The following is a 12,098-nucleotide window of genomic DNA, read 5'->3' as shown; positions in this document are numbered from 1 at the left end:
ATAAGTCATTTGATTCTACAGCATATCTAACAATGTTATCAAAAAATATACTTGATTTTTAAAAACTATTTAGAGCACAAAAACTTTTAATCTATGGCAGGACTTAGACACACACAGACATCAAGAAACAGCATATGAATCTCAACAATGGTGACAATCAAACAAAATATCCAGATAATCAGATCAACTCCAGCTGCATAATTTACTAAAGCCGCAATTGCATGCTGGGAGATGTGGGTGAGTTGTGATTGGTGGTACCCAGCATGCACTGCAGCTGAAGCATTTCATTGACTGTCACCATTGTTGAGAGTCATACGCTGATTCTTGATAGCTAAGTAATAATGCAGATGAAAAAATTTAATGCATTAAATGTTTTGAAAATCCTTTATATTATTTAACAAACATTGCTCTCATGCCGTAACATCAGTTGTCTTCTATTATAAAACAATATTAAAAACACAGGTCCTATGTAATCAAAACATTAGACACTGAATAAGATCAGAGATTCAGGCATTTACATGATGATAACATCACCATCATCAATAATCAGCCAACATCACCTGATCTAAATTTTCTCACAGCTTTTTTGCCATAACAAATGTGATTTATAAACACACAGTTATAGCAGCCAAAGAAAATGTTATACTAAAAAGTCAAGAGTCCAACTAAAGCAAACGCTAACCACCATCATGGTGACTTTAAAATATAACTTGATTAAACCGGAAATTAAATCAAGTAAATCTGGTTAGTTTTAAGTGAAGCTGGTAATAAGTTTACGGCCATGCATTTCACCTTTTTGATTAGTTTATTCCAACCAAAATTCAACGACTGCCCAACGTTGGAGCTTGACGTCAAACAAACATTGGATTTAGACATCAACCCGACTTTCATTTTCAACCAAAATCCAACGTCTGACCGACGCTGTAGTCTATATCCTGTGCCTGCTGGGATCAACATCATGACATCTTGACGTCAAATAAATGTTGAACTGACATCAAATACCAACAAAACATGACATCAAACTAACATCAAAATGACATCAGCAGAGGTCAAAATCTTGACATCAAATTGACATCGACACTTTGACGTCAATATGACTTTCATTTTTGACCTATTTCGTGACGTAATTTTGACATCAATGTTTGATGTCACATTGATGTTAAATTGACATCAAATGCCCACTGGGACCACTGCAACGTTTTATGTGATGGGAATAGATCTAAATACATAAAAAACTTCTCACAATTCTATAACTGTAAAAGTAAAAACGTATAATAGCTGTAATTGTAAATGTTTTCGAGAGAGTTTCACATGTAATGCTAAACATTTCATATGCAAGCATGTCAGCCAATCACAGCACAGGGCGTTTACACTGAAGTCTCACAGCAGCCAATCACAGCAGAGGGCATTACACTGAAGTCTCACACAGACACGCCCCTTCAAACAGAGCGTTCAGAGGCTAAAATCAGGCTAGGAAATATGCCTTTTATTTCTAAATTATAACAACTTTTGATCTAAAAAACATACTAACAGTATAAGGGCACCCCAGGAAACATTCTAAAATAATAAAATAATCCATGCAATGGGACCTTTAAATAGTTTCTGTTGAGTTTTGTGGGTCACCATTGTGCTGAAGAGTAGAGCCTGTGCTTCAGTCCAGGATGAGCAAAGAAACACTGATATTATGTTGCATTACTTAACAGGTAGTGTTTGTGTACTTGTTGATGCATTGATGTCTGCTGTTGATAACTAACACTTATCTGCAAGAGGATTGAATTAAATTGATGTTTTGTTAACTCATTTAAGTTAAATAAAATTTTTAGAAAAATATTTTTTTTAGTGGTCTTAAATGAAATAAGATCACAGTATAAATATGAAATGGCAATTGATCAATTTAATATAGAATCAGTTTACAACATTATGACGTCTTATAAACCAAATAAAATGACGTCAAATGACGTCAAATAAATGTTGAATTGACATCAAATACCAACAAACAAAGCATGACATCAAAATAACATCAAAATGACATCAGCAGAGGTCAAAATCTTGACATCAAATTGACATTGACACTTTGACGTCAATATGACTTTCATTTTTGACCTATTTCGTGACGTAATTTTGACATCAATGTTTGATGTCACATTGATGTTAAATTGACATCAAATGCCCACTGGGAGCGAAGAGAAATATGTTCTTCAGGTTGAAGCATCTTTCCAGACCCCAGGGGCCTCATTTATAACCGTTGCGTACGCACAAAACAGGCCCGAAAGAGGCGTGATCGTACGCCACTTCCGACGCACAAGTTGTGATTTATAAAAACAAACTTGATGGGAAAATTTGCGCACCTGCACGCAAACTCTGACCCATATACGAACATTTTGGAGACGGGGCAATTTAGCGACACCGATGGTGAGCTGGAATTATCTTTTTGGTCACTTTTGGACAGAAAATGTAAAGAAAATTATATATATAGGCTACATAAAGATGATGCAAATATAATTTCACTCACCAAGCCTATCACTTAAGCAAATATCCATCCCTTTTTAAATTTAAATTTATACAATTTATTAAATTTATGTCCGCGCCAGCGAAGAGAAACTGACGGTATAACGGCAGATAAAGGTAAAAAACCTTAATTATGAGTCCTAATCATAAATACAGTGCATGTTCACAATAAGTTACAATAAATAAAATAATGATTTAAACTTTGTTTTACTTCTGATATTAACATTTAGATTAAATGTCATTCTCATTAATGGAGTTAAACACTTAAACTACATGAAATCATTACTGAGAAGTTACATCATGTTATATATTCCATAAATATTTGTTGTGGATGCGATGCATGTGAACACTTTTCCTGTGGCGTGCTGTGTTTTAATGTTTTAAATACAGAGATAATTGCTTTTCATGATAATAGCAGATTGTCTGAGAAAATATATTTTCGTGAAAATAAGGCACAACAAGGCCTATCTGTTTCCATTAAAATATAAATCAATTAAAAATACTATTTGGTCAGTAGAATAGATTGAGAAAATCTTTCTCTGAAATGTAGCCTATTTTATAGCCTACTATTTGATTTATTCAAAAAAGGCAAGGATAGGCAACTAAATGATTTTTATCAATGTAATGTGTTGGCACATCCATATCTCATGTTTTCCAAATGTCTTGTAGACCTACCGTTAAACATGTTATCACGTGGATGAATATGCATATGCAAATGATATAGCCTAAGCGTTGTAAGCTCCATGGTTATTTCGGGGTGGAGATGTATGCGCACAATCTTCCATTGACTGGGATTTATAAAGTGAATTCTGTGCAGGTTCTGGCGTACGAACGGCTTTATAAGTCTGAATGTTTTTTGCGTACGCCATTTTTGGCTTTCGGGCGCACGTACGCTTTTAGTGAGGATCCTGCACACAATTTAATAAATGAGACACCTGTCCTTTGGATTTTCATTATGTTGACATGTAAAGGGCAGTAGCCTAATGATTCACTTTTTCACGATTGAAAAAAAAAGTAGTTTACTTGTCTAGAATCATTGACAATTATAATATAAAGGTAACTATAACGATATAACATAGTGGAGCTCGTTCTTGGGTTCAAAAACGGTAGACAAAAAAACGTTACACATGTGAACGCATCAAATCGTTTCTTTGAAATTAAAAATTTCGCCGATTTTTATGTTGATAATCTATGTAGGCTATATTCAACCAATATATGTTAAAGACAGCATGTTTCTAGGAGACATTGATATTCTGGAACCATATTAGGAATATTTTAACAGGTGAAACAGCTACTCATAAAAAGCTCATTGTGGACCAGTCTATTTAGAAATATAAACTGGAATAAAGCTTGGTGTATTTGTGAAGAATATTAAATAATAAATAAAAGAGGTTACATTTAAAATTTTACATGGTATATATCCATCTAAAAGTGTGTTGGAGAGGTTTAGTTTAGATATTGATTATTCATGTGGTCCGTTTTGTAATTGTATACAAAAGATTTTTTGGGTGGATGTGGAAAATTTCTAGCCTGGTAATACCAAACTCTGCTACTTCGAAATTGAGCGGAAGTACGAAGTTTGACGTAGTCAGGCTAGAAAATTTCATTAGAAGGAAAACAAATATAGTGAACAAAACAAAACAAAAACTCTCGGATAGTGAGAGGACGCTGGCGCGTTTTGGCTGCCGCTTCTCACACCGGACAAAAAAGTTTGTTTGCAACTAAACGGTTTTACCTACTGACTTTGTTTGGTACCGGTGGTATCTGTTCCTGCCTCAAGATCTGGACTGTCTCTTTGCCTGGTCGCCGCATCTGCTGCCTGTCACGTTGTGACTCTGCTGTAACCACCAACAAGCTAGCTCCCGGGGTTGCCTTCGGCCCATCCGCGCTGTGTTCTGCTCGAGCAGTGGATTACAGCCCGGTTACTGGCCTGCCTGCACTCCGGAGCAGCCTGTCAGCTATGCGGCTACTGTTTATGACCTTCCTGCTGGCCTCTCTGTGGCTCTTGTCATCTACTGCTCTGACCATGGCGCTTCGATACACGTCCATGCAGCTTCTCAGATTCAACCACCGCGCACCTCCTTCACTGGACATCATCTCTACTCTGCAACAACACTGTCTTCTCCGTCGTCGCCCTTATATCCACCGAGGCTCCCGTCGCAATCTTCTCAACTACTTCAGTGCCGAAAACAGTATTCCATCTTTCTGGTCCCGCCGTAGTTCACTCCCGCCTGGACACCGGCGCAACAACAACATCCGCATATGTCATCCGCGCACTCTTCACGTGACTTCATCTAACCTCCTGCCCGTCTCAACTTCCGCCACTTGGATTTCACAACAAAAGCCTCTTAAAACAGCGCTATTCAATACAAGATCACTTAACAATAAAAGCCTGCTCCTCTGTGAATTCATTATTGACAATAAACTGGATTTTCTCTGTCTTACTGAAACCTGGCACAAACCCATGGACTACATTGCATTAAATCAGACCACCCCACCTGGATACTCCTTCATCGACAACCCCCGTCTGGACCGGCGAGGAGGTGGCATCGCAGTCATTCACCGCAGCGATATCTCCATCCGCCCCATCCCCATCCCGGTTGTATCCTCATTTGAACACTTGGCTTTCAGACTTCCTGGTTCCCAATCACTCACTGCTGCAGTCATCTACCGCCCTCCCAAAACTTGCCCATCATTTCTTTCTGATTTCACTGACTTTGTAACTCAGCTGTCCTCTATTTCTCCGTCCGTTCTCCTCATTGGTGACTTCAACATTCATATCGACTCTCCGGCAGCAAAATTCACATCTGACTTTTTGGACATTTTAAACTGCCTCAACCTCACACAGCATGTCACTTCACCTACACATAATCATGGACATATCCTGGACCTGGTCTGTTCCACACCCTCCCTCACCATACATAACCTTTCATTGACCGACCTCACAATTTCTGATCATCTGGCCATCACCTTGGATATCATTACCCCCTCTCCTACCGTCAAACACAAAAGAAAAATTACATTTCGAAACCTGAAATCCATTAGTCCCATCTCTCTCACCTCTTCCATATCCCATGCCATCTCTACTTCTTCGTTTCCCTCTGATCTGATTGCCTCTGATCTAGTCAACTTCTACAACCACACACTCTCCTCCTGCCTCAACCAAACAGCCCCCCTTAAAACTGCCTCAGTCTCCTTCTCCACCTCTGCACCTTGGTACACCCCAGATCTTCACATTCTCAAAAGACAAAAAAGACAACTTGAAAGGATCCATAAAAAATCCGGTCTCACTGTCCATGCTCAAGCCTACAAACACGCCATAACCACATACAACTCTGCTCTCAAAACTGCCCGGTCCAACTTCTACTCACAACTCATCCACTCAAATTCTTCTGACTCCCGCACCCTATTCTCCACATTTGCAAAACTGACCAACCCAAGGACAATATAACCTCCACATTCACTACAGACAAATGCAATAACTTCCTGTCATCCTACCATACCAAAATCAATACCATACACTGTTCACTAGCATCCACTTCCTCCGCTTTTCCTCCTTCTGAATATCAACTCACTCCGCTCATACACCACACTATACTTTTCCTCCTTCTCTCCTCTGTCTCCCTCTGACACCTCCAAACTCCTCTCAACCATGAAATTCTCCAACTGCCAGCTTGATCCGATCCCTTCTCCCCTCTTCAAAACCTGTCAACAAATCCTCATCCCTCTCATCACCATCATCATCAACACTTCCCTTACGTCTGGATCTGTTCCATCACCGCTAAAACTTGCGTCCATCACACCCCTCCTGAAAAAACCTGGCCTTAACCCTGACAATCTGGACAACTTCAGACCCATCTCCAATCTCCCATTACTTTAAAAAATTCTGGAACGCGCCGTCATCACACAACTCCACCAACATCTCTACTCCTCTCAACTCTTCGAAACATTTCAATCCGGATTCCGTCCACACCACAGCACAGAAACAGCACTTCTTAAAGTCACAAATGATCTCCTCATTGCTGCCGACTCTGGTTCCATATCCATCCTCCTTCTCCTCGACCTCTCCGCTGCATTTGACACAATAGACCATACTGTCCTCCTCCATCGTCTTAAATCTATTGGCATCTCTGGCACAGCACTTCTCTGGCTCACCTCCTACCTCTCTGACCGTCACCACTTTGTCTCTGTTAACAACTGCAACTCCCACACCTCCCCTGTCACCCATGGTGTCCCCCAAGGTTCCGTGCTCGGCCCCCTCCTCTTCATCATCTACATGCTTCCCCTCGGTCAGATCATCCGCCACCATGGACTCCATTTTCACTGCTACGCCGATGATACCCAACTCTACATGTCCACCAAATCCATCACCCCGGCTATCCTCTCCACCATCACCAATTGCATTTCTGACATTAAAACCTGGATGGACAATAACTTTCTTAAACTAAACAGCAATAAAACAGAACTCCTTATCACCGGCCCAAAATCTCTCCTCTCTTCTATTCAGAACTTTACTCTCCTTATCGACGGACATAATGTCACCCCCTCCCTCTCTGTCCGAAACCTTGGTATCATAATGGACTCCACCCTCTCATACCGAACACACATCAACCATATCACTAAACTATCCTTTTTCCACCTCCGCAACATTGCCCGCTTTCGCCCCTCCCTTACCCTGTCAACAGCTGAAATCCTCATTCACGCATTCATAACTTCAAGACTTGACTACTGCAATAGCCTTCTCTACGGACTTCCTACCAATCAACTACAAAAACTGCAATACATCCAGAACTCAGCCGCCCGCCTTCTCACCCACACCCGGTCCCGAGAACACATCACCCCTGTTCTCCAGCAGCTCCATTGGCTACCTGTTCACTATCGCATTCAATATAAGCTCCTCCTCCTCACCTACAAGTCCCTCCATAACCTGGCCCCGCCCTACCTCACTGAGCTCCTGGAACAGCACCAACCCACCCGCCACCTCCGCTCAGCTAGCACCAACCGCCTTACCCCGATTGTCCGCACTAACCGCCGGACCTTGGGGGATCGAGCTTTCGCTATCGCTGCCCCCACCCTCTGGAACTCACTCCCTACATCCATTAGAAACTCTGACTCACTACCAAACTTCAAATCAGTACTCAAAACCCACCTGTTCAAACTAGCTTTTCCTTAAAACCCCCTTTGTTTTGTTTTATTCCCCATGTGAAGCGTCTTTGAGTGTCCAGAAAAGCGCTATACAAGTGTGATGTATTATTATTATTAAATGTTATAATTAAATTAAATAATTTTGATATATGTATGTAGACTATTATTCCAATGAAAGTAATAATAATAATAATTTAACATATATTACAACTTTTTTTATTTTGGGAAAATGTCATATATATACAAGAAATGGTCAGGATTCAAGCCAAATGTTACTCATTTTCTTCAGGAGACCAAGGATCATTGCACCAGCCCGGAGAACGTTGTGAATACGAAATACTTTATGAATATACAGTTTTTTGATCAATAAATTTGTACACTGACATTTTTTTATTTATTAATATGTAATTTCTGTATACTATATTGTATACTACCAAAGTTAGTTAGATCAAAAAACAATAAAAAAAAGAGGATGGAGACACGTGTCAGTGTTTACTGAACATCTAGTGGGCACGTCATCATCACATTCTCGAATAGCGCAACACGCATGTTAAAGGGACAGTTCATTTAAAATTAACATCTGTCATCATTTACACCCCCTCATGATGTTTCAAACCTGTATGACTTTCTTTCTTCTGTGGAATATAAAATAAAAAGATATTTTGCCATCTTTGATATCAACTGTAGTCACTGTCACTATGGGTGAATGAATAACACACTATACATGTCATTTCTTGAGATTAAAACAGTCATGAATTTTCATAATAAAATCAGCATACAGACAATGTTTTCAATGATGGAATTTAATGAAGATTTAAAAAGTCATTTGGTTAGTAAAAAAACGCATACATTTAGTAGATTTATTTGTAATATTAGTATGAATTAATATTTTGGAAGATTGTAAAAGCTGCTATATATATTTGGTTAAAGCAATATTTTTCCTGAATCATCACTAGAAAAGTCTTCAGTTTATGTTCAGCAGTTTTAAACACATGCAGCTTGAGCTGACCAGTGTTCAAAAGTGGTAAAGCTTTTCTTCCTGAAGAATCGTGATGAATTTAGCCTTCACAGGATCTTTGTGTTTGCGTATAATGTTACAGATCTTTCTCATTTTATCCTGACTGGTTGAACTCTGTGTGATTTCTGAATATTGTTCATCATGTAGTAGTTCTTGCTGACACAGTTTATCTGCAATGATCTGGCCATTTGTAACCCCCTGAATGAGATCTGACCAATGGCTATTGAAATATCTTGCTTTATCTGCATCAGTATTCAGACGCGGCTCGTCTTTCTCCAGATGTTTCTCAGAGAACCTGTAGCACAGAGAGAAGCAGAATGAAAGAGTGAGACAAACAGGCTACAAAGTTAAGACTGATACTAGCAAGTATATGATGCAACTGAAAAATAAGCAAATATAAGCATTTCATGACAGGCAGGAAAAATACATGGCCTGACATTTTTATTAAAACACTCACCATTGGCAGGCGTGACAGTATATATTTTTCTGTTTTCTTGTCTACATGAAAGCTATATTCTCTATCAATTAGCTAAAGTATTCCTCACATGTATTATACACTTAACAAAATTATAAATGCAACACTTTTGTTTTTGCCCACATTTTTCATAAGCTGAACTCAAAGATCTAAGACTTTTTCTATGTACACAAAAGGCAATTGTGCTGTGTGATAAAACTGCACATTTTAGAGTGGCCTTTTATTGTGGCCAGCCCTAAGGCACACCTGTGCAATAATCATGCTGTCTCATCAGCATCTTGATACCCCACACCTGTGAGGTGGATGGATTATCTCGGCAAAGGAGAAGTGCTCACTAACACAGATTTAGACAGATTTGTGAACAACATTTGAGAGAAATAGGCCTTTTGTGTACATAGAAAAAGTCTAAGATCTTTGAGTTCAGTTCATGAAAAATGGGGGCAAAAACAAAAGTGTTGCGTTTATAATTTTGTTCAGTATAAATCAGTGTTTTAAAGGTGGAAAAAACATGAAATGACTACGTTTACAGAAAGTGGGATAATTTGTTTAGTAAAATTGCAAGTATCAAGACAATGATATCATATTATCTTGGATGTTTTTTTGTTGTGAAGAGAATATTGAACTATTAGTCAGACTCACCCGGTTGTGTGTGTGTCACTGTTGTTTCTCTCAGGACTCTTTTTAATGTCACACAGAGACACTGTAAAGAAATAATCAATATTAAATTCAGCATAGAGTGAATGTGTTGTTGAGTGTGTGTGAGTGTGAGATTGTGTGCATGTGTTTGAGTTGTGTGAGTGTGAGTGAGTGAGTGAGTGAGTGTATTTGTGTGAGTGAGTGTGTAAGTGCATTTGTGTGAGTGAAAGTGTGTGAGTGAAAGTGTGTGTGTGAGATTACCTTTCTTGTGTTGGCTCTCTAGCTGTTCAGCCAGATTATTCTGGTTCATCTTCCTCAGGATCTTCACTGTGTTCTCTACAGCTCCTTCTTGTCCAAAACATGCCACCATCTTGTCCACTGTGTCTAAGATATCTGCGTTCTCCATTACAGACCTGGGAATGCCTTCATGATTCTTCAAGTGCCACTTAAACGTCTTTAGTTCAGCTTCTACTAGTTCCCTCAGTGAGTTCACGAGCAGCTCCTCAACAGACGCCATGTTCCTTCACAGATTCACTTCAGCAGGACAAAGAGAAAAATACAAATTACACTCTAAACACATGGATCACGAAACTAAAGCAATGCTCAAATGGAGCTTTAAGCCGCGATCCCTTCAATTAAAAATGAATTAGGTTTTTACTGTCCAACAGGTTTCATTTACTGCCATCTTCTGGTCAAACAGCAGAAGCACATGTCCCATTACAGCAGCTCATCCTGAAATATGTCCTGTATTATTCATCAAAGTATTTATAAACTAACTATGTAGATATAAGTGTCACACACACACACACAATATCTCTCCTGGACTTCTGGTCTATTCACCTCCACTCGCATCAGTGACACACAAATGAAGGGCCTCATTATATTTACTCGCCTCAAACGCGTCCCATATAGCCTATAGTCCACATTTGAAGTGGATCAAAACAGTTAATCAAAGCTGTCAAGTCATCTTCATTTATATAGCGCTTTTAACAATGTAGATTGTTTCAAAGCAGCTTTACAGAGATAAACATATAATTTAAGGTAAGATTGTTTTGGCTTAGCTGTTCTTAAAGTTATTTTCCAGCTAAAGTTATTGTTCATTGATTCGCTTCCGTCGCAACGATCATTTGTTATTAAGTTAGGGGCCACCAAGACGACACCATTCTCTCTACACAGACTTTAAACGCGAACCTGTGAGAAACGCTGATGGCGTTCACATGCGCATTAAGAATTGGTTCTATAGTTATGTGCGTTTGAATATATACATGTACGCAGGTGTGGAATTCCCTACAAACCAAGCCTAAACAAATTACTGGTGTTTCCTTATCATTTTGATACAGAATTTTATTTTATTTTATCAATTCGGGGTAGATAGCCTACGTGAATTGAGTTTTCCCGACAACGCTTTATCTGTAGAGTGGTAAGGGATCCTCCATAGGGAGAGACTAGTTGGCACTTCAGCACTGTCCTAAGACAAGAACAGATAAGTTAGGCTATTGCTCGAAATTCATGTATAACTTTGATGAAAGGTTTCGATCCACTTCAAATGTTGACTAATGTAGTTTAAGTGGTCAGTTATCAAAATAATACAAACCATGTCGGCCTATTGTTTAATCAATAGAAATAATCCGAGCATAAACCTTCCTATGGAGGATTAAATAAGATTAAATGTATGCATTAATATGAACAATTTTGTAACTTGTATCACTGACACTGTACCACAACTTTACATTTCTTAAGTTTCTATACGTCCCTTATGTATAATTATGATTTACTAGCTCTCCACCTTACTTCGCAACGCGGAAGTAAGCTATATTTTATTTGAACGTGAAAGACTTTCGATTCATTAATTCAATAGGTAAGTAAGTGCAGTAAAAGGTTAAAGAAAAATGAACAAGATTGTGCTACAAACCAGTGTGTTTATAATAATGAAATTATAATTACATGATAACAATAAAAATGTAGCAATAAAGCAGCATAACAGACCGTGTTTGTACAGGTACAGTAATGACACCGGAAGCCAGAAACATTAAAGTTGCAAATGGTCTTGTCCACTCTTTTGTTAAAATAGATCAAATATATGTCGAAACATTAATATTTGTTATACAAGTTATAAGAATACCAATACTGAACAGATAAATTACCACAGATGTTAAAAACTTTTGTCTGTACCGGTGAAATGGCGTCTTGTCATCAACAATAGAGCTTTCTAGATTTCAATTTCGTTTTCAATTCTCTGCTTGAAAAAAACATATTCTGTTCAAATAAATCCTGACGGGAGAAAAAACCTGTGATTGGTCCATTCCGTCACCAACT

At 38.7% G+C, this 12,098-nt stretch overlaps 2 protein-coding genes across 3 annotated transcripts; both read right to left on the bottom strand.

The window, feature by feature from the left end:
* Nucleotides 1-6,193: 6,193 nt before the first annotated feature.
* On the bottom strand, nucleotides 6,194-7,681 carry LOC307154445 (uncharacterized protein). Its single transcript, XM_079864394.1, has 2 exons — nucleotides 7,592-7,681; nucleotides 6,194-6,889 (listed from the first exon to the last, which is right to left on the bottom strand). The coding sequence occupies exon 2, from the start codon at nucleotides 6,824-6,826 to the stop codon at nucleotides 6,380-6,382; it is 447 nt and encodes a 148-aa protein (XP_079720520.1). The 5' UTR covers nucleotides 6,827-6,889; nucleotides 7,592-7,681; the 3' UTR covers nucleotides 6,194-6,379.
* A 168-nt stretch (nucleotides 7,682-7,849) lies between these two features.
* LOC307154443 (apoptosis-associated speck-like protein containing a CARD) lies at nucleotides 7,850-12,020 on the bottom strand. 2 transcript variants are annotated; one of them, XM_079864392.1, is made up of 4 exons: nucleotides 11,955-12,020; nucleotides 10,044-10,316; nucleotides 9,786-9,846; nucleotides 7,850-8,966 (listed from the first exon to the last, which is right to left on the bottom strand). In XM_079864392.1, the coding sequence occupies exons 2-4, from the start codon at nucleotides 10,297-10,299 to the stop codon at nucleotides 8,669-8,671; spliced, it is 615 nt and encodes a 204-aa protein (XP_079720518.1). In that variant the 5' UTR covers nucleotides 10,300-10,316; nucleotides 11,955-12,020; the 3' UTR covers nucleotides 7,850-8,668. The 2 variants fall into 2 exon arrangements, with proteins under 2 accessions (XP_079720518.1, XP_079720517.1); XM_079864391.1 differs by having other exon boundaries at nucleotides 7,855-8,966; nucleotides 11,927-12,000.
* Nucleotides 12,021-12,098: the final 78 nt, after the last annotated feature.

Source organism: Squalius cephalus, assembly GCF_949319135.1.
Source record: "Squalius cephalus genome assembly, chromosome: 2".
Classification (NCBI taxonomy): Eukaryota; Metazoa; Chordata; class Actinopteri; order Cypriniformes; family Leuciscidae; genus Squalius; species Squalius cephalus.
This window is presented reverse-complemented; position numbering and strand designations above follow the sequence as displayed.